This window comes from Thamnophis sirtalis, unplaced genomic scaffold (genome assembly GCF_051295495.1).
Source record: "Thamnophis sirtalis isolate CommonGarterSnake01/CBP01778 unplaced genomic scaffold, rThaSir2_p1.2 scaffold_4, whole genome shotgun sequence".
Taxonomy (NCBI): Eukaryota; Metazoa; Chordata; class Lepidosauria; order Squamata; family Natricidae; genus Thamnophis; species Thamnophis sirtalis.
Window position 1 is genome coordinate 101,055,492 of NW_028261384.1, and position 27,637 is coordinate 101,083,128.

The 27,637-nt window shown below is 40.7% G+C and overlaps 1 protein-coding gene across 1 annotated transcript in view; it reads right to left on the minus strand.

Moving 5' to 3' along the window:
- The window catches only part of SKAP1 (src kinase associated phosphoprotein 1), a 452,203-nt gene extending 435,046 nt beyond the window's left edge, over nucleotides 1-17,157 (minus strand). The window contains exons 1-2 of the mRNA XM_087713590.1: nucleotides 17,050-17,157; nucleotides 9,449-9,551 (exon numbers count right to left, since the gene is read on the minus strand). Of these exons, the coding sequence (XP_087569716.1) occupies nucleotides 9,449-9,551; nucleotides 17,050-17,101 (155 nt within the window). The 5' untranslated portion in view covers nucleotides 17,102-17,157. The remainder of the gene's footprint in view (nucleotides 1-9,448; nucleotides 9,552-17,049) is intronic.
- Nucleotides 17,158-27,637: the final 10,480 nt, after the last annotated feature.

The following is a 27,637-nucleotide window of genomic DNA, read 5'->3' on the forward strand; positions in this document are numbered from 1 at the left end:
ACAAAAACTTGTAACCAAACGACATGCTTGATGAAATAGAGGAAAGTTTTTTTTTCTTGCTTTGTATGTGTTGTTTTGTTTTTTCTTTAAGAAAAAGAATAAAAATATATATTAAAAAAATTAATGAGGAACCTAATTCCAAATTGCACATGCTTGTTTTTGTTTCTCCATTCTCCTAACTACGGAATGAAGATCTTAAATGCAATAATAATAGCTACAATCCAGCAATACCTGGGCAATTAAATATTGTCCAACTCTGATATCAAAACTCTTTTTAGCTGCCAGCATTTCTAATTTTAGAATACATGCTTGTACAAGAAGTATACAAATTAGAACATGGATTTAAGTGGATTACTTATTTGAATAGAATCAATTGCTTAAAATAATTTTATAGCATTTTAAATTAATAAGATTTTGATTTTAAAAACCCAACCTTATCCAATATTTGTTTATAAATATGTGTGTATCATTCTTGAAAGCTCAATTATCCTGAATCAAATATCTCTCCAGTTGAAAGTTGTCATCAATCCTGTCAGCTTCTGCCTTGCTGTTGCTTCAGCTGTCATGAAACGGGGAGGGAGGGCTGGTATTTGGGAGGGGTTATTCGATGTGCTGGAGGAATGTTCTAGGATGTACCAGATGGTTGGATTGCGCATGCGTGAGTTCTTCCCGCCTGCATCAACGGCCTCGACATTCCATCTTCGGCCTGTCTTTTTTAAGTTATCTCACACCTGACATTTGAAGGACTTATGATTGGCCTCAAGCTATGACCCTAAGGGGTGGGGAATGGACTATTCTATATATCAATCGCTTTCGCGCCTAATTAAGTAGACTTTGCTTCGCAACTGCTCGCTTACCATTTGTAATTAGTAAAAGTACTTTGATTTCCAACACATGGAGCTTCTTAGTCTTTCTTTCCTAATTATTTAATGGAGTGATGCTGACAAGAAGCAAAGTCTACAAAATTCCTTTTCCAGGACATTTATATCTACTGTGAAGGGAGAAATGTCTTCACCGATCAGAGAAGAGGAGGGAGCCGCTTGCGATGTGGATACCAGTGGAGCCGGGCCTCCCGAACTTTCGCTTCACGAGCCCGGGCCTCCCGACCTCTCACTTCATGAAGATTTGCTTCAACTACAAATATCCAGCCAGCCTGACCTTCCCCCCCCCCCACGATGGTCCACTTCGGTAGGACAAAGAGAGGAAGAGACGAGCTAGAATGCAGGGATCACCCAAAGGCAACCCCGACAACGAACGCAGGAGACGGGAGCCGTGAGAAAATCCCAGAGGAGTGAATTACCTGATTATTGGGGTCAAAGGTATTTTGGGGAAAGGAGTGGGGAAGATGAAAAAGACTGGAGGGACTGGAAGCGACAATACCAACATGTGCCTTCACCCCCCTCCCCCTCGACCTGCTTCACTCCCTGTGGCTAGAGGTTTTGCTGGACCGGGGGCCCCACCTCCCCGAAGGGACAGGATGGCAAAAATCCCTCCCCTGCCTGTGCGATACAATGGTGATTCTGCTAGCCTGGCCTCTTTTGTTATGCAAGTTTTTAATTACATGGAAATTTATGGCCGTGACTTTGAAACGGATGGCATGTGAGTCAGAATAGTTCTCCTATCCTTGGGCGGCAGAGCAGCCACCTGGGCCACGGCTTTACATATGTCTGCCTCCCCCCTCTTGGAGGATTTCGATCAATTTATGGAAGCTTTCCGACAACGCTTTGATGACCCTTTGACTGAGAAGCGGAGCAAATTGAAATTTATAACCCTCGAGCAGGACGATAGACCTGTTGCCCAGTACATCCAGGAATTTCAATGTCTATCCCAATATATGAGAGGATGGGGGGAGGACGCCCTCTTGGATAAATTTGCTTCGGGCTTAGATGAAGATATTTATCAGCAATGTGTCAATCGCAACCTGCCCAGACGTTTGATCACTTGGTTTGAACACGCTGCTGACGCTGAACTCGACTTAACCAGGCTCCGTTATGCTAAAGAGGAAAGAAGGAAGAGGAAGGAGAAAGCTTCTAAGAGCACCCCCCCTCCAGGCGGCAAATCGCAATTCAAACGACGTGGAGAGGGGAGGGGGGCTCCTTCAGGGCTCTCCAGACCTATAACATGCTTCCGTTGCGGAAAGTTGGGGCACACCGCCCCCGACTGTCGTGCTAAATTACCCATCTCCGCCCAACCCCCACCCAAACGTGAGGAGAAGTCTGGCAGAGTCTCCGACAAGAAAAGGAAGGAAGCTGCCTTCGCTGTGGACTCCACACCCCCCCGCTTCGCCCAGGCGTTGGAGGGAGACGCGAACGCCAACTCCTCTTCCTCTGAGGACTCCGATGATGACACATCGCCTCACTGGGTGAGTTCAAACAAAGGGCCCCTACTAATCCCCGTAGAGTTAAAAGTTCCCCCTGAGGGGCTACCAGCAACCTTTCACGCTTTGCTCGATTCGGGCTGTTCCCGGTCCATGATCAATCCAGCCATGGTGGAAAAATTAGGCCTCAAATTACGCACTTTGAAAACCCCGATTGTGTTTTGCCAAATAGATGGATCCATTGCAGGGGGAGGACCCGCCCATTTCTTTACGGAGCCCTTGGAGATGAAGATGGGTTCCCATACTGAACTAATTTCTTTTGTGGTTGCGCCTGGCATGGACAGGCCACTAATTTTGGGTCTTCCGTGGCTCCGGAAGTGGAACCCTCGCATAAATTGGCGGACTGGCTGCTTGCGCATTCGCACAAAGGAGCCTCCAGAGGGGGAGGGCACCCCGGGGCGACCTATGACTGACACTCCTGAAGAGGAGAGGATTGAAGGAGAGGAGAAAATTCCTGAAGAGTATTGGGACCTTAAGGAGGTTTTCAGCAAAAAGTCTTCCGACAACCTGCCTCCCCACAGGCCTACTGACTGCTCCATAGACATCTTACCCGGGGTTAAGCTGCCAAAACCCCAAATTTACTCCATGTCACCCAGGGAGATGGAGGAAATGCGGACTTTCATTGATAAAAATTTAAAACGTGGATTCATTGAACCGGCTCGCCCCAAAGTGGCTGCCCCTGTACTTTTCCGTGAGAAGAAAGATGGCTCTCTTCATTTATGTTGTAATTTTAAAAACCTGAACGCTATATCAACTCAGAATCTCTACCCGCTCCCATTGATGAAAGACATGTTGGCCCAGCTAGGGAGGGGCCGCATTTTTACTAAATTGGACCTCAGGGAAGCTTACTATAGGGTCCGCATAAAGGAGGGCGATGAATGGAAGACTGCTTTCAACTGCCCTCTTGGTTGCTTCCAGTTCCGGGTCATGCCATTTGGCCTACAGGGGGCACCTGCTGTTTTCATGCAATTTATCAATGAAATCTTGCATGACCACCTCTACAAAGGAGTTATCGTATATTTAGACGATATCCTTATCTATACTCGCACTTATGACCAACACGTCGCTCTTGTACGCACTGTTTTGAAAAAACTCCGAGCCGCTGATCTTTATGCCAAATTGTCTAAGTGTGAGTTTCACCAAACTAAAATTGACTACCTTGGATATCGCATCTCACCAGACGGCATTGAAATAGACCCTGAGAAAGTGAGGGCGGTCACTGAATGGGACGCGCCCACAACTCGTAAACAATTACAAAAAATTTTGGGTTTCGCTAACTTCTACCGTCAGTTCATTCCTTCTTTTGCCAAAATTGCTCTTCCTATAACTAATTTGCTCAAGTCGAAGGGGGAACCGAAACCTAAACCTAATAAGCCTCTGGACTGGAACATGGAATGCCAGGCGGCATTCGAAAAACTTAAACGTCTGTTTGCCGCTGAGCCAGTGCTGAAGCTTCCTGACCTGGACAAGCCTTTCGTCATCCAGGCTGACGCCAGCGACGTCGCCGTGGGGGCCATTTTGCTGCAAGCCAACGACCAAGGTAACCTGCAACCTTGCGCGTACACCTCCCGAAAGCTCACTGACACAGAGAGACGTTGGGCGGTTTGGGAGAAAGAGGCTTTCGCGGTCCGTTGGGCCTTAGCCACGTGGCGCCATTTCCTTGAGGGCGCTAAACACCCATTTGAGGTGTGGACTGATCACAAGAATTTGGAGGCTTTGAGAACGCCATGACGTCTCTCCCCCAAACAAATGCGATGGGCCCAATATTTCAACCGTTTCAATTTCACACTTAAGTATATCCCGGGGGGGGAAAATTTCATGGCAGATGCCTTGTCCAGACTACCTCAATATAATTGCTCTAAACTGAGTATCGTCCAACCGCTCCTAGCGGCTCCGGTGGTCATGCGCCAGCAGACCTGAGCAAAACAAGATGTGCCTCAAGATCTTCTTTCTGACCTCAAACAAGCGCTTCCTCACGACGACTGGTTCCTGAACCATCGGGACGAATGTACTATGAGGGATGATCTGCCGTGGATTGGCGCCAAATTGTACATCCTCGCGTCTCTATGGCTCGTGGTCCTTCGTCGCGCACATGATTCCAGATTGGCGGGTCATTTTGGATTCGTCAAAACTTTGCATCTAGTGAAGAGGCAATTCTGGTGGCCCTCTTTAAAAAAGGACATTGAACTTTATGTGGCCAGTTGTCCAGTTTGTGCAACCGCCAAAAGACCGCCAGGGAAACCACAAGGGCTGCTCCAGTCTGTCGCTCGCCCGGTTGCCCCTTGGAAGGAGATTTCTATGGACTTTATTGTTGAGCTTCCCGAAAGCCAGGGGCATACAGTCATATGGGTGGTCACTGACTTGTTTTCCAAGCAAGTTCATTTCGTGCCTTGCCACAAAATTCCTTCCGCTAAGGCATTGGCTAAACTTTTCCTTTCCCACATTTACCGTTTGCATGGAGTGCCCGACCGCATTATCTCCGATCGTGGTGTCCAATTCACATCTAATTTCTGGAAGGAATTTCTCAAATGCATTGGCTCCGCCCAGGGCCTTAGCTCCGCCTACCATCCTCAGACTAACAGCGGCTGTGAACGTACTAATTCCGTTCTTGAGCAATATTTACGTTGTTTCATCAATTATCAACAGGATGACTGGGTGGACTTGTTACCACATGCTGAGGTGGCTTATAACAACTCTGTTCATTCCAGCACGGGGTTCACCCCTTTTCGGGTCGTTTACGGTCAAGATTTTGTTCCTATTCCTGAATTACCTCGGGACCAACCACAGGTTCCTTCAGTCGCGGACTGGAGTGAGCGTCTCAGTCGAGTTTGGCCATTGACCCTCTCCACCTTGGACGCTGCACATAGGGCCCATAAGAAACAAGCGGATAAGAAACGCTCTCAGCCCTATGAATACCGGACTGGTGATTTGGTGTATTTGTCAACCAAGTTCCTGCACACTACGCAGAAATCAAAGAAGTTGGGGCCCAAATATGTGGGCCCGTTCCCCATTGTAAAGGTCATCAATCCTGTCTCTGTTCGTTTACAATTGCCCAAACACCTCAACCGGATCCACCCTGTGTTCCACATTAACCTCATCAAGCCTGTTCGAGTTTCCCATTTACGTCCACCTGATGCTCCTCCACCTGCTCCGTTACTGGTAGATGGGGAACGTCATTTTGAAGTTCGTGAAATTCTTGATTCTCGCAAGCATCGTAATCGCATCCAATACCTGGTGGCTTGGAAGCATTTTCCTCCCTCCCACACTGAATGGGTTGATAAATCCCATGTTCGTGCTCCCCGACTGCTTCAGAAGTTTTATGCTGCTTACCCTGACAAGCCCTAATTTTCTTGTTCTGTTTGTTGTGTGTCTGTTCGTTTTTTGTTTTTTTCCAGGCCTAACAGCCTTTTTCCGGGGGACGGCCGAATGTCAGCTTCTGCCTTGCTGTTGCTTCAGCTGTCATGAAACGGGGAGGGAGGGCTGGTATTTGGGAGGGGTTATTCGATGTGCTGGAGGAATGTTCTAGGATGTACCAGATGGTTGGATTGCGCATGCGTGAGTTCTTCCCGCCTGCATCAACGGCCTCGACATTCCATCTTCGGCCTGTCTTTTTTAAGTTATCTCACACCTGACATTTGAAGGACTTATGATTGGCCTCAAGCTATGACCCTAAGGGGTGGGGAATGGACTATTCTATATATCAATCGCTTTCGCGCCTAATTAAGTAGACTTTGCTTCGCAACTGCTCGCTTACCATTTGTAATTAGTAAAAGTACTTTGATTTCCAACACATGGAGCTTCTTAGTCTTTCTTTCCTAATTATTTAATGGAGTGATGCTGGCAAATCCTTTCTTAAATACAGTCATTCGGTTTGAACATATCTATTTCTATTGTGGAGGATTGGGTTTTTCCCCCTTACAATAATCCTCAGGTTTTAGCAAATCTGAGCTCTTAACACTACCATACATTGCCCAGGAGGATCATAATTTTGTGTGCAGATCTCAGTGTTAATCCTTAGCATTTCCAGTTAAAAGAATAAGATAGCAAGTTAGGTGCTGTTTTATACTTTGGTGATAGTTCTTGTTTTATTCAGATAAAGTCCAACTGAACTATTTGAAAGGTTTCTACTTTAATCCTAACTTGAGAGAAGTCTGATAACCATACTGATCCATAGTTCTTCATACCCATCATACCTATGAGATAAGCTAGCTCAGAAAACAGACCCCTCAGCTTTTACCTTACAGATATAGTCCAGTAACAGAATGTGGAAAGCCTGTGTGTATTCCCTTCCTTTCCCCTATATCCCATAGTTAGAATGGAGCCAATTCCAATTTCTTTTTTCTACTTTCCTGCTTTTCCCAACTTAAAGCATGATACAAAATTATCTCTGCCAGTGTCTGCACTACCAAGCAGATTATACATCCTTTTTCTAGAATAAAGCTAAAAGGGGCCTCATAGTTCTAGTCCAAACCTGGGGATAATGTTAGAATTTGAAGGTCAAAATTTGAAGTTTGATTGACATGGGCTTTTACAGTATGATAAAGTTATTTTTGTAGATTTCAAAATTAATTATATGAGAAATGCCATATTAGGAATATACACTGACATTCCTTAAACTCTGCTGAATATGTTACCTAACCTGATAATGAAACGTTCTGAAACCAACCCACCAGCTCAGAGAATGAACCTTTACCCTCATCCTACATCTGAGTGACAGATATTTGCCACTATAGCAAATATAATAGAATTTTGAAAGCCTTCCAAAGCAGTTCTCCATCTTTGTTTATATGCAGCAACATAAAGGTGGAGCTACTTTCTTGATATATGTTTACCCCTTTTCTTCAACTAAGGATTTTTTTTATAACAGTCCAATTCTCTCGTGTAAAGGTCTTGCTCCTTCTTCCGTATACCCAGAGTCTAAGACAGCTCATCACAATAAGAGGCCTACCTTCTTCCTTCTCTTGTGCCACATTTAGAGGTATTACATGGCTATGCTAGTCAAACATAAAATGCAGTATTTGGACAATGTTCCACAAGGAAATATATTGTAATTTCAAAATATCAAATGTCTAATCTTTACAGTTCTGAAGAGATATGTGAGACTGAAGAAATCTTAGGGGAGAAAAACATTGTCACTAAATTAGACTTCCATTTGCCAATGAAAGTTCCTCAAATTACCTTAGATTGCTCTTGTAATCATAAAAAACTTCAGTGGCCTATCTCATTAATTGTTCACTAATGCTAATAGTCTAGCAACCAATACATTAACATTGTTAAATATTTTGGCTGCATTCCTACTATAAAATTGAATCCAATTATTATGTGCTATGTAAAGACAAATTGCACTGTAACAAATGAGAAATGCATTCAAAAAAGAGTAAGCACAGTACATGACGCAGGTAATAGCACAAGTAATAAACAGTGGATGAAATGAAAATGTATATTTCTACTGTGCATACATTTGACTTTCTGCTTAAGACAAATACAGCAAACAACAAAAATAAGCAAGCATTCTAAATTTGTATTATTTCCATGGCTGCACATTCCTTTTACTTATTCCACAATTATGCCTGATGTTATTCTTGAAATAGAGAGCTACTGTAAATTACACTTTGTAGATACTTTGAATGTAAACACTGCTCCAAATTTGAGCTTTTTAAATATTAATTTTTTGAATAACTTTCTATGGCAATAGATACATCTTTCTTTTAGCTTCCACTGTTGTTCCACAAGTTGACAACGTCTTTATCTAACAGCTTTCGAAATCCTAGTATTGCCAATAGTTTTCGCAACAAAACTCTTCAAATTTCTTAGCTAACCTGTGAAATAAATAGCACATTCACTATATTCTTCCTTTCTGGAACACTTAATTTCTTACACTTTAGAGCACAAAAACACATTGGAGACACCAACATCCAAAAATAATGAGAGTGATAGGCCCTACTAAATTATGGGATATACGTATACGTATACGTATACGTATACGTATACATATACATATACATATACATATACATATACATATACATATACATATACATATACATATACATATACATATACATATACATATACATATACATATACATATATATATAGCTATCAGCCTATAATTCCTAGTTAAATTCTATGACCTCCTCAAAGAAGAACATAAATAAGTGCAAATTAAAGATTTAGGTTAGAATCCTATCAGTCCAAAAGAAAATATGTAACCCAGAGGTGGCAAATCAGAGTTTATTTGGAAGAAAGTTGTTTTAAGAATGATATTACCAGGATATAAAGTGATAAGCTATGCCATCCAATTTCAACAGTACCATCTCAGTGGGAGATGTTCTATGAAACAGATAAAAATAAAACCCGAGCATACAGTATGCAGCATTTGAGGCATGGATTTCCCATATGTGTATTATACCAAAGAAAGACATTTTATTGCTACCAAGTTCTTATGAACTACTTGTCATTGCCATACAAGTTACATAGTGGAGGTTGAAGTCAGAAGTATCTTGAAGACAACAAGCTTATCTACCTCTTTTCTATTTTAAAAGCCAACATATTTCTGAATATAGGAGATATATACATTTAAGTATGGATTTAATATACAGTAATCATAAGAAAAACATATATAAAGATGGATTTCCAAATATAATTCTCTCATCCAAGCACACTCTCAGTATTAGATTATTGCTTGAAAAGAAAAACACTGTGGAGGCAAACTTCAGGAAATTAAATTTCAGTTGGGGAAAGGATCCTGCATTCCTCATGCAGCCATATTTTATGATTAAAAATGTATTTTGATGACCTTCATATATTCGTCATGTTATATATTGTTCATATAGTTTGATCATGCTAGATTGGCTCTCACAAGTTGGGAAAACACAAAAGACCTATACAAAAAGGCAATCAGATTGTTAGCTCTGGATTGCCTCAATGGAAGCAATCTTTTTTGGATATGTCAGACACAGGAGAGTGGATTAATGAACTTGCCAGAAATAATTGTGAAAACAGTAAAGACAATGTCCTCTTCCCCTCACAGAAATTGCTCTCATGAGAATTATATGCAGATGTACACACCTCTCTTTAAGTTGTTCAATATCAAATAGGATTTCATCTCTCTGTATCCGTGCTCTAGCACTAAGGCTCTCACTCTGTAGGTTTTCCAGATAATCTTCAACTTCTGTTGGGGAAAAGATTGCAAAGAAAAAAATAATTAGACTTTATTCAGTAATGTAAACAATATACTGAAAATTATTGAACTCAGAAGAAATAAGCATAACCCAACTCATATAAAATAAATTAAAGGTAAATGGCCATTCATAGACAAAGACAGTAAAAATATATAACAAAGCTAAATCTATTAATAAATAAAAGAAAGCAAATTAGAAAACCAGAAGTAAATAAATATATGTGTGTAAATAGAGGAAGAAATCTGGTTTGTTGTTATGATTTATAATGGCCACAAAAATTCAATATTTCTTGAAATATTTTATCAATCACATTAAAAAAAAACACTTCTGAAGGGAGGAAAAGGTAGAAACTTATTTTTTTACTCATTTTATTTCCTGGATATGAGATTGCTATCTGAGACATTTCATCACATATGATCATATATTTTTCTACAATATATAACTGTTTTGCACCACCAAATGTCCATATAAAGGGATAATATGGCTTATTCTTCAGTACATCTAGATTATTTAGACTGATAAAAATACCAAAGGTACATAATTAATTATAATTACTATGTTATATTAGATCAACAATAGGATGTAATGTAATAAAAATGCCAATCATTTCTGCAAATTTCTCTAATGCACAACTTTTCTCTCACATTTCCACAGATATCAGCCATTTTCATAGGAAATGAGATAGGATGGCTGAACAAAAAAATTCAGAGTAGACTAGGAAGAGTGGTACATAAACTGTAAAAAATTGAATTACTTTATTTTTACTGCACAACAGTGATCTTATAAAATATCCAGAAAAGGCAATACAAGCGAACAAATTCACATGACAACATTAACCAGGGAAGGAGAAAAACAAAGAAAGACAAAAGCAGCCTTGTCTAACCTAGACTGGTATGTCTTATTCAAATACATTTTTAAGATGTTGGAATGGGGAAGGAAGAGTTAGAAAAACTTGTAAACAGAATAAATTAGCTATTATATAATTACAAATAGAAGGTTCTATTTAAATATAAAGTTGAAAAGACACAGAACTTCACATTTAAAAAGCAATGAAAAAGGTCTTCTGGACTGCCAGTTTAAAAACTGCATTTCAGATTAGCCCTAGTTTATTGTTAGCCAGAGGACATTAGATCTAAAACCTGATGTACTAAAAATACTTTTAAGTATGTTTACTAAATAAATGTCTTCAGTACTGAATAAACACAGCTTGTCCCCTCAAACCTGCCAAGATTAGGAAGCAGTTTTACATGCAGCCTCAAGCCTTAGCAATTATTGTTTTATAAATTAATTTCTTGTTATTATTCTGATGATGTTGTAAAGTAACACACTCTTACTTACAAATGAACATCTCTATATGTAGATGACACACTTGACAATCCAACTTCTATATTTCTGATCTATGTTTTCTAAACAATATGATTACTTCTGATGACATATAAGACAGACATGGTAGTTGACACTGCAGCCTGTTTTTCTGGCTTATATTAATAGAATGTGCCTTCACTATTGGAAGGCCTAGAGAGTTTCTGGGTTGTAAAAAATGCAGCAAGTTTGATAATAGGAGAGCATGACATGCAATTAATCTCCATTCATAGCCTGCTCTACTTGTCAGAAAAAGAAGACTCCTTCTTTAGAAGGAGATCTGAAGACTTCAATTAAAAAGAGTCAGCTAACAAGAAAATAATCTAAGCTAAAGGAAAGGTGGCAGGTGCCGAAAATGAGCTGTTTACGAGAAATGTCAGCTCAAAACAATAAAGCACCGAACATTAAAAAGAAGCAAAATGAAATGAGTTGACAGTATCACATCCTCCATTTTAAAAAGGAAAAGAATACCACATGTTCAGATGGTAAGATAATTCAGTAAAAAAAAAAAAAAGTGTTTCTAAACCAGAGCCCAAAATATTGAAACTTATATTTGAGCTAAAAATCTTTTTTAAAGCTGTTTTTAGTTTCTTGTTTCAACTTTGAGACATATGAATTAATAAGAATATCCACAAGCCTCTGCAGCTTTCATCTCACTAATTCACACATATGTTGATCAAATAGTTGTGATCGAGTTATAAAAGCAACTCCCTAAAATATTTTCTGACTAAATCCTTTGCAACACTGGATAAGCCAACTGAAAATTTTTGTTAACACTATAGTGGAAATAGCAATCGAAAACTTATTTAGCAGATTAAACATTCCTGCCACAAAAAATACTGAGAAAAAACTTAATGGGAAGAAACTTAATTATGCCAATTAAAAATAATAAAAACCAACTTAAATAGGTAGACAAATGAGATGAAGGGGGGGGAGTTAAATCAATACTATGGAGCTAAGTGTAAGCATCAGAAGAAACTAAGTGATATTGCTATTAATTTTTAGAAACTTGCTAAATACTTCTATGTACAATTCTACACATATACAGAGATTTTTTTTAACTTCAAATGTTCTGCAAATGTATGCTAGCACTGCAAACAGAGTATAGGATAGCGTTCTAGTTCAAATTTATGGTCTAACTCTTATCTGAATATAACTTAAAAGGGGAGTGGGTAGAAATATAAGTTTATAAATTAAAGGCATTGAAGGTTCTATTTCCTTCAACATGTATCTTTGTAAAGTTGTTTGGTTAGCATTAAGAAGACCACATACCAAAATGAACTAAAGATTATACCTTAGAATCCTTTCTTTGTAAATCATTAAAATATACCATCATCTGCAACATTCTGATATTAGAAAATTATAAATGGACTAAGGATCCAGATAAATTGAAACATTGAAACTTTTACAATAAGATTTTTGGAATGCATTAGAAAAAATTAATAGCTTTTCTTAGGAAATAGATTCTATTTGGGTTTTAAGCAAAGATAAGCAATTTCATGATTTCAGAATATGATACTAGAGCGGACTAAAGTCAGTACTTTATATATTTTCTTTCCCTTTATTATATTTTTATTTTTATCTATTTTTTCTTTTTTCTTGCCTTTTTCCTCTTTTCTATTCTTTTTTCTTTCTTTAAGTTTAGTTTGTACTACATTTCACTATTATAATTAAAATTCTTAAATGGATGGATGATAATACACATAGCAATAGTTGAGGTCTATTGATGAAATTGTTTATTTGTGTGAAGCATATTTTATAAAATTAGACTTGTCTTGTTTGATGAGGAGCTAGATCAAACTCAATTTCATTGATGGGCGGGCATGTCTGACTGGGTTGGTGTGGCTGACTGGGTGGGGCCAGCTTGACGCCACTCCCCATGTTTCCTCTTTGTATTGGGTAGACCGGACTGAAGCCACATTGGCCCGTAGTTTCCTCTTCGTATTATCACGCTGGCTGGCCCCTTACATTTTCCAGAACAGCCCCGGGGGCTGGATCCAACCACATTGCAGTCCAGATTCGGCCTGCGGGCCTTGTTTTTGACACCCCTGAGCTAGATGGTCAAGGTCACCAACCTTCTGATCAAACCCTTTCCTCACTTCTTTCTTTCTTTCTTTCTTTCTTTCTTTCTTTCTTTCTTTCTTTCTTTCTTTCTTTCTTATTTATTTATTTATTTTTCTGATGCTGCAAAGGGCTTGGCTTAGAGAAATTCTGCAGGATGGAAATGTTTGTCACCTACTTCTTACAAGTTCATAGTTGTAAGTTCAACCCTAAATGAGGCTTGGTTCAGAAAGATCAAGAAACAGAAATGAATAAGCATTAAGCGATGTTATACCATAGTTTGGAAATATATAACCTCTCATTTTAAACAACTGCCCCTTGCAAAAAATGAAACCATCCAGCATATCCTACTACGTACATATTGTTTATTTTACAGAGATACTCCTAATACTCATCTTTTTTCATTACTTATAAATTGCCTGACTCTACAGGGCAATTTTATGTCACCATATCACTTTCTAATTATATTTCTAACACATTATGTTACTGTTTTATGCAGCAGTGTACAAAATTTGTGAAGAAATGATTGTTAGAAATAGTAAGACTTAGGTAGCTTATATCTGCCCTGTTGTTCTTAACTCATAGTTATGTATTACTGTTTATACTGCTATAGCTTGTTTTAGTTCTTTTTTGTTTGGACCACAGAATATTACATTATTATACATTATGTAACATTCCTCAAATGTAGCTTTAATCTTAATTAATCTTGTAACTTCTCAAATACTTTTACACTAATTTTATATGCTTTAGTCTCTTTTTTCTAAATGAATACAATACTCTTTTCAAAACTTGCAATCATAGGTTACCATTAATGGCATGATTGTAAACTTTTAAGTCTTTTGTCATATGTTTGTCAATGACCAAAGTATACAGTTATGTTATATTATCAATAAAGAAAATACATAAGTATTCTGCATTTTTTTAAAGATTAGATAAGCTAATATTAGGTGCATTGCAGCATTTAAATACACACATACATAATCAATGAATGAAATGCTTTGTTATTGTTTTTATATTAATGTATGCAGGCAATTTATATAGGGCAAAATAATAGAATGCAGACACCTTCCTGTCGTTGAAGGAATCTGATAGCATTTTTTCCAACTAATAAATGTTATTAAAAGTCATCAAATGCTTGGAAGTGGTTTGACTAATGTAGGATTTAAATTAGGAAGAATATGGGAAAGGAAATGGAGATGATTATGCAGATAAAGGTTATATGTGAAGCAGATTATATATTATCGTCTCAGTTAAAAACCCATTATTTGTTGAGACCTTTTCAGCCTAAAACATTTTAATGTATATGAGTTCAACAACCTTTCTAATAATGGTGCAGTTAAAATCTCATTTTTCCAAAAAGATCACTTTAAAATGTGCAAAACAGTGCCCAGGGAGGTTAAAATGTCCCAATACCACTTTGTCCTTATTTTGAGTAGATGTGTCCTGATATGAACTTGTGTCCATTAATTATGTCGAGCAAAATTGTCTTATTTGTCCTGTAGAGATGCATTGTTAGCAGATGATGACATCTGCCACCCCAAACCATTTATTTACTTGTTGGGACCTGTAATGGTATTGTTGGCTTGATGTAGGGCCAAACTTGACATCTGGGTTTGTTGCAGGGCCTCTGGTAGTCCGAATGGCTGCATTAGAATCAGTTTCCATAATATTTCAACTATATTCCATGTATAAGGTTGGCTCAAATCATTCTGCTTTTGGACGTGAAACAGCAAATGATCACCCAATTACAGTCAAGATGAACTTTTTTGTGGGGGAGGGAATTACACAAGTACCGCCTTATAACAAACTCCTGTATATAGCAATTTGCTACACTGATCCCACTGAGCTCAGTGGGAGCCCCTAAAAAGGTCTAAATTTATAATAAAATTTAAAAAAATGCATTGGTTCTGTCTGAAGGAAGAACATTGGTCTTCTACCATTCTTACTTATTTATCAAATTTATCAGCTGCCTATCTTATTACAGGGCAACTCTGGGTGGCTTACAATATTAAATATTCTTAGTTGGGCAGTTGATAAAAGCAATATATGTCAGAACGCTTTTCCACCAATTAGATTAAAGGAATTAAAAGGGAATTAAGGAATGCATGTTAATAAGGAAAAGCCCTCTTTACCCCAATTTCAAATATGTTGGCATTCATTGAATCTACTCATAAGAAGTATATATAACAAGCACAGGAAACTCAGAGACCACGTTTAAAAAACAAAATACTCCTTGACTTACAGTACAAATAATCCTTGACTTAACAACCACAATTGGCACCAGATTTTCTATTGTAAATCGGAACAGCTGTACGTTGAGTCAGATCTGATTGCTATTGCAATCAATTTGTTATTTGGCAATTGTTAGGGCAAATCACCATAATTGTTATGTGTATCATGTGATTGTTAAGCAAATCTATCTTATCAAAGCGTATTTTTTGGCAAAAATCAACAAAAAAAATCACAAATCACAATCACATGAGTTCAGGATACTGCACTGGTCTTAAATGCAAGTCAGTTACCAAGCATCCAAATTGTGATCACATGACAAAAAAGTTGGTGTGACAATCATAAATGATTGTCAGGTGAAAAGATGAAAAGTCACTTTTTTTAAGGACATCATAATTTTGAAGCTTTGTTAAATGAATGATTGCAAATTATTCTGCAGGCCTGTGAAAGCCACAAGAAAAGTTTAAGTAGATTAAGTAACATCACCAAAACAGGGCTAAAAATTTGGGGCCAGTTTTCCCAAAAGAGGATGTTTCCTTTTTCAATATAGGTTCCCACAAGATATTTTTCGTGTTTAAACGTTTAATTTAAAATCCTGCCAAAAACATGGCTCTGAAAATAAGCAATTTACTGATACAAATTGCTATTGCAATCTTAGAGTGTGGAGTCACCTATGTTACCAGCACATTGTTCAGTCTTATACTATCGGACTACAACCCTAATCTATAATTTAGCTCCAACGGAGCATTAAAATTTTAACTGATAAACCAATGAAGGCAAGCCTTAATCCATGTATTACTACAGAAAAGGGTGAAATAAAATGTTAAAGATTTTAATTTAACATTTAACAATAATAATCCTTTTTCTGAATCTTTACCTTTCTTTTACCACTTCATAAAGCCTGGGACAAAGGGATTCCACAATTTGTCCCTTTATTTACCAGTAAATTGATTACAGTAATCTATTAAAAGGCAGAGAGAAACTACTGTTTTTTAAAATCATATTTTTATCATTCAATTGTCATAATTTAAGCAGTTATTTTCATTGTTTTACTAGAAGTAAGATTAAAAAATATTAGAAATTGGAAATAGAGAACATAGGAATTGGGTAGATTTTTCATAATAGAAGAAATTTAAAAGGAAGCACAAAAGGCACATGAAGTACTAAAGTTGCTGCCTGCCCTGTTTGACAGAACACAGGTATCTTCTGTTTGAAAGAGCTATTTTTCCTAATCTGGTTTAAAGCACTGCAAGAAACAAATACAAATGTCCTAATGTTGCCCTTCACCAGTTAGCCTTTACTAAGTGGGCACAAGATAGTAGTCAAAGACTTTTCCACTACAAGATGGATTGTATTTCCATTGAAGCCATAGGTATTTTTAATGTCCTGAAGAGAGGGAGGTTGATGCTCTCGCTTAGCAGTAAGTAATATTTTAATCTGAGGATTTTCGTATAACAAAGGTTTGGACTTCTACATTGACTTGCTTTTTAACCTACTCATGGCCAAGTTCCATTTCTGCAATATCCATCATTCAAATATGAGATACCTATTTATTTATCAAGCTGCAATTTTAAACTGGTGTTCCTGCTGCGAAATCGGCTTTCTCAAAAGATGACCATCAGGTACCGCTTCATGAGATAATAATTTAATCTACCAATACCTCAATAATAATTAGTGGTTAAAAATAAAATAATATACAATCTACATAGTGTGGCGAGGGGGAGCTGTATTCAAGTTTCTTTAACTAAAGACACTATGTTTTGACCTTTATTTCCCTCGCAAAACATCTGAGTTATAGGCGAAATGCCTAGTTATTGAAAGAAACATTATAGTTACCTCCAAAGAGCTTCTGGACGTCCTCAGGAAGGATATCTGCTGCAGCTTTCATTAGGTTCAAATCTAGAGTAAAAACAACAACAAATGAACCCAAACAAAATTTGCTAGGATTTATTGCTTCTTCTACTATTAGCAGCTGCTGAAGGAAAAAGGAAGCAAGGATATTCAACAGACTGTACAAAGAAAGGGAAGGGCCTGTTTGTCTCCTTTACAATTGCAAGTCCCTCCTTCTCTAACAGAAAAGGCTGAGCAGGCACCTGTGAGAGTCAGAAATGCAGCTGTAATTCAGTTATTTGAGGGAAGCATTTCCTCCTTCTTCATCATTGTAATCCAAACCATATTGCCTTGATTTAACCTAAAGTGATAGTAAGGATATGTTTTTGCTGTCTGTAGCGTGTACAAATTTCACAGAAGTTTGGGCCCAGAGAATCTTCCACAGGATACCATAAAAGGGCCCAGCTTTTTAGAAAGGCCGCTTTTTAAGTGCCTGTTTGTTTGGATGTATAGTGGTTTTTTTTAACATTAAACCCTAACATTCCGAATGTTTCCTAAATATTATCAGTTTAAATTTGTTTATTAGAGCAGGAAATCCAACATTCATGCAATAGGACAGAAAAGGCAATTCTGAAAGAAAAGAGACTGAATATGTCCTATTTCCTTGGCTGGACAATCTCGTTGGTTCTTCTGGAGAGATTCTCTAACAAATCCACCAAGTAATCTAATTCAAAAATAACCAACACTTGGTGATGGTGGAGATTCATTTTAAAAAAATAAATATTTCTTAGAGATAATATAACTTGCCCAGTCTTTCAGAGTAGATGAGCTTTAAAAAATGAAATAAATAGTAAATAAATGATTTCCTTGAGCTAAGTTTTCTGTCAGACTCAACATTTTCTGAGTATCAGTGCACCAGGGTTTTGCAATTCATTATGGGATTTTTTTCAACTTCTCGATCTAATATACCATGTTGGGATTTGGGGGGGGGGGGTTGAGTCCCTTTCACAAGCATTAATGAGGTCTATCTCTGCTTAGTTTCCTGGATCAACTAAGGTCAGCTAGGCCAGGGGTCTCCACCTTAGCATCTTTAAGACTTATGGGCTTCAACTGCCAGAATTCCACAGCCAGCATAGCTGGCAGAAGAATACTGGGAGTTGAAGTCCAAAAGTCTTAAAGTTGCCAAGCTTAGAGACCCCTGAACTAAGCACCTTGCTTGGAATATGTATCAAATTTCAAATATATTTTAATTTATAAGAGCAGTATAGATTAAATATAAATTATATGTATCTGTACATGCTCCAAATATCTCTGATATCAGACTTCCTGTGCAGTCAAATATCTCTGATCTTGAAAGTGTCTTTATAACACATGCTGAAAGCTTTTAACATTGGATATGCAGTCTACATTTTATATTTAAATAGACTAAGAGCAGCAGCAAATAACTTTAGCAAAGTAATACATTTATTGAAAAGCATGTATTTCACAAGACTTATTGCTGGTAAGTATGAATATAAATAGGACAAAGACTTTATATTTTAAAATAAGCAGCTGCAATGAACCAAAGGTAACTCAGTTTTTAAGAGCTTTGTTTTGGGTTGTTTTGGAGCTTAAAAAGAAAAAGAAAAAGGAAGTGGGTTTATGAATGTATAGCAGGATGGCTCTGAGGTGGTAAAGGTAATATCCTTTCTTAAAAGTTATTCTGAGGAAATATGTTCATACTTCAAGCCTGTATATCTACTGTATATAAACTAAAGCCAACTCTTATTCATTAATTTAGAAAATATTGATTTTATTGATAAAGTTCAATAGTTTCAAGCTTTTTTAAACTCTGTCATTGTATTATTTAGAAATTAGTAATCTGCTAATTTGTCATCTATGACTTTGGTACAAAAAGGCTTCTCTTTGTAATATTGCATGCATGAACTGTTGTTCCTTATGCATTTAATTTTCACTTTGTATAGCTCATTTAACTTTGTGGCTTGCTTCACACATCACTGTTTCTTTTAATAGTCATTTATTCAGTAAAGCACAATGGCCATATTTACACATAACACTAATCCATAAAGCAACATGTAAACAACCATTTTGGAACCAGAGTGCATTTGGACAGTTAAAAGCATCTAGTGGATCGTAAAATGGTTGCCATTCGCAAAATGGCTATGATGGTGAACTAAGCATAAAACAAGAGGAAGTAGCTTCACCATTTTTGCAGGTTCACATTGCACATGTTGATGCTTTCACATTATGTAAACTCCTCGACTTGCGACCGGCTGCAAGTCCTTGACGTATGACCAGCTGCAAGTCCTCGACCTACAACCTGTCTGTCCAGCAGGACTGCGCCTATTGGCTGAGACGCACCTGGCTGAAGCGGGACTTTTACTGCTTCCCTATTGGTTGCTCTGCTTGACAGCTCAAGTATAAATAGCTATCAAGCAGAGCATGGTGGTGAAGTTGTTCTACAATTGCTTGCTGTTTGGTTGTAATAAATAGTTCCTTAAGGTTACCTCAGCGAATCTGTTGCCTCTGTTGTCCAGTTTATAATACTGGCGATAAGGATGGAATACAGAGGAGCCTAACAACTTCAACAAGAGAAAAAAACATTTTCCCCTCACATCACCCTCCTCACAACTCAGCACCTTGGATCTGAGAACACATGGCGGTGTTTCCCTTCTGCTCTATCATGGAATCATGGGACGGGTTCCTGGAGCAGTTTGAATGTTTCTTGCTAGCTAACAACATCCACGAATTGCCTGCAGACAGAAAGAGAGGTTCCTTCCTCAGTTCCTGCGGACCCTAGATGTTCGCCACCACTCGAGTTCTAGCTGCTCCCTCGCACTCTATTTCATGGGACATTCTGCTCTTAAAGCTCTGAAACCACTATTCCCCAACTCCTTGCCACATTGCCAGATATCACTCATTCCGGTAATGCCTGCAGAAGGGGAAACAGTGAACCAATATCTGGCTTCACTTAAAACGGCAGCCACACAATGCAAGTTCCATGATCTGGACAACTCACTTCTAGAACAATTTATATGCGGAGTCCGGGACATTTGCCTTCAACCGTGGCAGCTGGCACATTCAGAATTGACTCTGCAAATAGCCATGGACGAAGCCAGAGCAGCTGAAATGTCTGACAAGTCCATGGCTGAAATCCAGAAGTGCCAGCAGCTATTGTCTCTGGCTGCCAAAGCCTTCCAAGTAGAAGACATCAAGCTTCTGGAAGACCCCGATGATGATCAGATTGGCCGCCTCAAGACAATGCCAAACAGGCAAGCCATTGTTCCCACCAGATCTACTCCAGGAGGGTGCCTAGGCTGCAGAGGCACCCATTCCCGAGTGGAATGCCAATTTAAAAAGGCCATCTGCCGATGCTGTAACAAGAAGGAGCATTTAGCCCACATTTGCCAGGCTAACTTGCCCTCACCAAACCCAGCCAACTTCTGGCCATCGACAATACGACCTAAATGCTGGCCGGCCCTACCAAAAGAAGACTGCTTTGCTGTCACCAGAACTCACCACCACAAAGTCGCCTTGATTAGTAGTATGTCTTCCTGCTCGTCTGACAGTTAAAAAAAATCCACCTTACTCTATACTTCGAGGGTGCTCCATGCTGTATGGAGGTTGATACTGGCTCTTCCAGATCAATCCTCTCTTGGAGCACCCTCTGCCGCCTTGTTCCAGTCATCACAAGAGCCTAGCTGAAAGAAGCCACCACTAGCCTGCATGACTATCAAGGACATTCAATTCCCACCCGGCTCTGCTTGGATATCCTACTTGACTACACAATGTTCCACAGCTGCCTGCCAGTGAATATCATGGCCAACCCGATGCCTGCACTCCTGGGGTTGGACTGTTTCGCTAAGCTCGACCTCTCACTATCAGGCATTCAAACCACCTCCCCTGCTGCCATCTCTGTAGAAGATGTCACCCAGGAATTTGCTGACGTCTTCAACAGCACCCTTGGTAAATTTAAGGGTTCCCCCATCAGCCTCAACCTATACCCCCAGGTAGATCCCATAGGACTAAAGGCTCACTGAGTGCCCTTTGCTTTGAGGCCCAAAGTTGATGTGGAGCTTGGCAAGCTTCTGGAGCAAGGGATCCTTGAATTTGTCGACCATTCCAAATGGGAGACTCCTATAGTGATTCCCATTAAGGCCAATGGGTCCATTAGGATCTGCGCCGATTACAAATCAAATATCAATAAGGTCCTCCAAGCAAATCTATATCCAGTTCCCGTAGTGCAACACTTGTTCCCTAGGGCAGGGCTCCATCTTAGCAAAATTGGATATGTCCCAGGCCTACCAGCAGTTCCCAGTGGATGATGAGGCCACAGCTGCACATACCATCATCACCCATCGAGACGCTTTCCATTGCCAAAGGTTGCAATATTCCAGAGCTTAATGGAGCTGTTGCTCCATGGCCTCCCTGGTGTCATTCCATATTTCTATGATGATCTGATCGCTGTTGGCTGCAGATCAGAACCCAACAAAATGCTACAGAAGGTCCTAACTCACTTAAATTAAAGAGCAACAGATGCTGCATTGGGGTGCTCCAAGTGGTGTTCTTGGGATTCCTGATCAACACTCAAGGACTTCACCCCACCCCTTCCAAAATTACGGCCATAAGGAACGCCCCCACACTAACCAATAAAGCTGAACTGCAAGCATTTCTCACCCTTTTAAATTTCTCTGCCTCCTTCCTCACATAAGGCATCTCTAGCTGAGCCTCTACATCAACTACTTGACAGCTTGGCAGCCTGGGGTTACAGTGTATATTCACAACCCATGACCTGCCAGACACCATCGTGTCTGACAATGGGCTGCAATTCATGGCCACAGGATTCCAGGAGTTCCTAGCAGAATTGGAAATCCATCACGCATTAACAGCCCCTTACCACCCAGCTTGTAACGGCCAAGCAGAACAGGCCATCCTCTCAGCCAAGAAGGCCCTAGGGTGAACAGGGCAAGGAAGTTGGCCAAACAAAGTGGCCTCCTATCTCTTGGGCCAACAGTCGACACCTTGCCCCAACATTAATAAAAGCCCCCCGGAGTTTCTGATGGGCCGGTGGCTTCTCACAACATTAGAGCAGCTGCACACACACACACACACACACACACACACACACACACACACACACACACAGTATGCAGCCGACTACCCAGCCAGATAAGGCCCAGACACCCGGCAGTTCCAGGAGAGGGACGTTTTTGTAAAAAACTATGCCAGAGATCCCTGGTGGGTGCTGGCCATAGTCACCCACCTAACCAGATCCTGTTCTTACAGGGTTCTCCTGCAAGATGGCCGAAAATGGGGGTGCCACATCGACCAACTGAGGTACTGTGCAGCAAGTGAGGCCCTCCCCCAGTCTGGCCTCTCCTCCACTATCAGACAGCCAACCCCTGCCAGCCAACAACCTACACACACTCCCCCAGCTCAAACCGCAGCGTTCTTGGCAGGAGACTTACCTGGAGAACCAGGTCAGCTTCCACAGGTGGAGCCTCATGACATCCTCCAAGGCCCTTTCCCAACCAGGTAGGAGCAAGAGCTAGTGCGACCTACCTCTTCAGCTGACGTCCCTGGACTGAGGCGCTTGGGCGGAGCTGGTGTCACTGAACCTACCAGGACAACTATGCATGCGCCATCTTGGAGGGAAGGGGTGTAAAGTCCTTGACTTGCAACCATCCGCAAGTCCTTGACCTACGATTGGCTGCAAGTCCTCAACCTACAACCTGTCAGCCCAGAAACTACAGGACAGTACCTACTGTTGCTCTGCTTGACAGTTCAAGTATAAATAGCTGTCAAGCATAGATAGCCTAGTGCTGAAGTTGTTGTTCTATAATTGCTTGTTTGGTTCTAATAAATAGTTATTTAAGGTTACCTCAGCGAGTCTGTTGCCTCTGTTGTCCAGTTTACAATACATTACCTACTCAGGTGTCTACTGCAACATTAATGGAAGCTACAGTATATCATAATTGGTTATGTTTACATAACGTGGTAAGAAACACAAGGATTTATAAACAAAATTGATAAATTCACACAATATGTAAACCACACAAACCTAAGACTATCATTATGTACGACAAATCTCCAAGGGACTACCGGATGGCAGAAAACCATGTCAAAAATTCACATACTTTGCTACATTTTGCAATCATCCAAGTTTCCATGGCCTAGATGTTGTAGTTGTACCATGAATCATATCTATATTATTAGTTAAAAGGTAGAGTGAAGCAGGAAAATATGATGTAATGGGGATCAGACAATGAAAATATTCAGAAAAGCTGCATGTCAACAACAGAGGCCCAGCCCATCAGGATGATGAAGAAAGGGAAACAAAAATAGAACTAGACATCCTTCAGGAAATCATATAGGAATGAGCCAACTGCCAATATTGATATTGATGATATTATCCCCACAGAATTGCTGAGGCCTGTACTGCCCATAATCATCACAATGCTATATGAGAAAAATTAGGAAATGTGATGGAATGTGCACCTGAACACAGAAGGAGGAGCATTTTGCCAACTCAGAATTTTCCCAGAAAGCAATCCAGATCAAGTAACTGCACTGCCCCGAGCTGGATGGGGGAAAGTGGAAGAAGTTTAAAGTAGCTACTTCCTAAGAATCACTCAGGATATATATTTAGTACTTCTATCTTTAGTTTAATAAAATTCCATCAATTAGATATAAGAAAATAAGGGATTGGACTTGACTGGATCTCACTGTCTTGTGTTTGGGCTTAGCCTATAGGAAACAAATACAGTACATGTCCACAGAACTGGAACTCAAATATTGGTACTTACCTGAATGTCGATTCTAATTATGGGGACAGGAGGTGTTACCATTGGGCTGTTATCAATCCTGATTAGTCCATAGACTGAGAGAAAAGTGTTGCAGCCACGCCTCTACTCCTTTTACCCAGTTTCCTCGAGGTCACATGGAGTAAAATGATCTGTAATAGAATTCACAACAAGAGTACCCCCTCTCCGGATGACTAAGCAGGGTGGGAGGTAGCACCTTTCATCCCCATCATTAGAATCGATGTCAGGTAAAGTACCAACGTTCGTTCTCCATGATGGGGAGCGGGAGGTGCTACCATTGGTATTCAAGCTACCGTTCATAGGGTAGGGAAGAAAGTTATGAATCCGTAGCAGCTGTAGGAGCCACTACCTGTTGCAACACTCTATGTCCAAAGGACGCTTCAGTTCATGCATAGGCATCTATAGTGACAAATAAAGGATGTAGGAAAAACCCAAGAGGCTGGCCTTCAGATATCCTCAAATGAAGCTCTAGTCACCCAAGCCACCATGGTACCTGCACTTCGAGTAGAATGAGTGGTAATACCCTGGGGTGGAATCTTGCCCTTGGTTTCATAGGCCAATGAAATAGCCTTCCACAATAGCCTATTGTGTTTGGAGTTACTCTAGCTCCTTGCGTGGCTGGTTGGCAAGACACCAGCAACGCCTCTGACTTACGAAACGAGACTGTTCATCTGAGATAAATCCTCAGTGCCCTGCGGACATCCAGCCTGTGTCAGAAATGCTCCCTTGAGTGGGAAGGAGCCAGACACAAGTTGGGTAATACCACCTCCTGAAAGGGGTAGTGTTAATTTTATGGAGGAAAGAAGGATCTAACCTTAGTGTTACCCTGTCCTGATGGAAAATGCACAAATTGTTTCGAGCTGAAAGAGCTCCAAGCTCTGAAATGCATCTCGCTGATGTAATGGCTATAAGAATGTGACTTTCAGAGTCCAGAGCTGAAGAGAAACTGTGCATATGGGCTCAAAAGTCCTGTCAGTGCCTGAAGGACCAGTGTTAAATTCCACATAGGGAATTGGTGTATGATTGAAGAGGTCAGATTTACTGCACCTTTAAGAAACCTCTTGATAAGCGGTAGGTGTGATAAGGGAATTTGATGCTGCAGAGTATTGTGGGCAAGTCCCCTGTCCAGTCTGTCCTGCAAAAAGTCCAGGACCTGTGGTATGGAGGCAAATGGACACTGACCCGCACGACCTGACAAACGCTGACCATGTGGCATTGTATCTTGTGGTCGATGGTAGCCTGGATACCTCCAAGGTGTAAATATCTCTAGCGGAAACCTTTGCTTCCTTCAGGAGGCCCCGTTCAAGTGCCAGGCAGTCAGTTTGAGCCACTGGGACTCTGGGTGTATCAAGACCCCCTGGCACAGACAAATCTCCACCCTGGGGATTTTCCAAGGTGGGGACACAGACAGTTGAATCAGGTCTGGCTACCATGGTCTTCTGGGCCAGTCTGGTGCTAGAAGAATTATCTCTGCCCCCTCTAACACTATCTTCCTGATGGTCCCTGGAAGAAGGGGAAGGGGGGAGTGCATAAGAGGCTTGACGGCCATCTGCATCTCAGAGCCATCTGCATCTCAGAGTCCGTGTCCTCGGCCCCTCATATCTGGTATCTGCTCACAAAGCGCAGGAGTTGTGCATTCGCCGGCGTTGCAAAAAGATGTATCACCGCCATGCCAAAGCAGCAGCAGGTGCAGTGAAAAAGGTCTGGATGGAGGTGGCACTCCCCATGGTCCATGGTGGCCTGACTGAGCCAATCTGCCTGGTGATTGGCAGTCCCAGAAATATGGTCTGCTATGATCAAGGCCATATGTGTCTCTGCCCATGAGATGAGTTTGTGTGCCTCTGTCCACAGAGCCTTTGAGTGTGTCCCACCTTGCCTGTTCACATTTGCCTTTGTTGTCGGTGAGAAGTAGCACATGTTGTGCTGCAAGTCTGGCTGAAAGTGGCGTAAAAGCTAGACGAGGCACTTTGAGCTCTAGATAGTTTATATTGTGGCGCTGATCTGTGGCCATCCAACGACGCTGCCCAAGCTTCGAGCCCATCAACGCACCCCAGCCATAAAGGCTTGCATCTGTAGGCACGGTTACTCTCGTCAACTCTCTGAACTGCGATCCCCGGTTGAGTGCCGCAGAAAGCCATCAATGGAGAGACGGGCGGACCTGTGGAGACACTGGAATGGCCAAAGGTGAATTGTTCATTATCTGTCTTTGATATGGGATTAAGGCCCACTGTAATGTCCTGGCATGAAGGCGTGCCCAGGGAACAATCCCTATGCACAATATCATTGTGCCTAAAAGACGTGACAGATCTACTATAGGGATCACCCGCCTGGGTCGTATTTTACATACAATTTTTTGCAAATTGGACTGACGGTCCTGTGACAGAAAAACTAACCCCACCCCAGAGTCTGTTATTGCTCCTAGGTGCAATATCCTCATGGTGGGTGTAAGGTGGCTTTTAGCAAAATTGACAGAGAACCCCACCTTAATGGTGAGGTCAAGGTCCTGAACTGCCTGATCATAAGAATGGGCCTGTACGGGGACATCATCAAGGTAGCATTGGAGTCTTACCGGGATGGAACGAAGGTTCTGCCAAATGCTGCCAGAACCTTGGTGAATGACCTCGGGGCTGAAGCCAGCCGAAAGGGAAACGCCTGGTATTGATAATGAGACCCCTCATGATTAAACCTGAGTTCCTGTGGTGGGAAGGTAATACTGGGATGTGCAGGTACGCTTCAGTGATGGAGGCCAGTCTCCTTGCCTGATTTCTTGTAATATTGACCTCAATGAGGCCATTTTAAAGCCTCTGTATACGATATATCTGTTCAGACGTTTCAGATCCAGTATCGGTCTCCACCCCACCCCACCCCAAACTCTTAGGGACTAGAAAAGAGTTGGAATAAAATCCCAACCCCCGCTCCTCCAATGGAACCAGCTCTATTGCTCGAATTTCCAGTAAGTGTCGAATTGCAAGCCGTACAAGATTGCACTTAACCGGGTTCCGAGAAGAAGGGAAGGCCCTGAAGAGATTCAGAAGGGAGGGGAGAAATTCTAATCTGAGGCCTTGTTGCATAGTTGCGAGGACCCAAGTGTCCGTCATTATGCTTTCCCATTGTGACGCAAAGTGATACAGGCAGCCACCTATGGGAAATGTGGGATTGCTCTTACTTCCTCTGCAGAAGAGACAATCGCCTCCCCCACGAAAAGGCCGTTTAGATTGGCCCTGGTTCCTACTCCTGTCAGAAAAATAATTTCTGTTTTAGAATCGATCCACCCTAGAGTCATAGTACCTATTCTGATGGTAATCAGGCTGACTGGGATGGAAAGAGGGTCATCTATGGTAGGGAGCTGGCTGGTTCTCCTGTCGCTTGTTTGGAGTGGAGAAGAAAAAAGCACTTTCATTTTTCCTTGTTTTCAATTAATATGGGTTCTAAGGACTCACCAAAAAGAGACCCTGCTGCATAAGACGCAGATGCTAGGTGGAACTTTGATTTGTTGTCTGCCTGCCAGTTGCCGAGCCAGAGGAGGCTCGTGGAAGCTACAGAAGCAGACAACGCCCGAGAGGCGAACTTGAAGGAGTCAAGTGTAGCATCTGCTGAGAATTGTGTTGCAGCAATAATCTTAGTAAGGTCTTTTAGTGTACGAGCGTATTCAGGTGGTATGCACTCCTGCAGTTTCTGCAACCATAAAAGAGTGGTTCTATTAAAGAAAGAAGCAACCGCTGCTGATTTGATGGCCCCTGCTGAAGCCTGGAACCCCTTCCATAAAATGA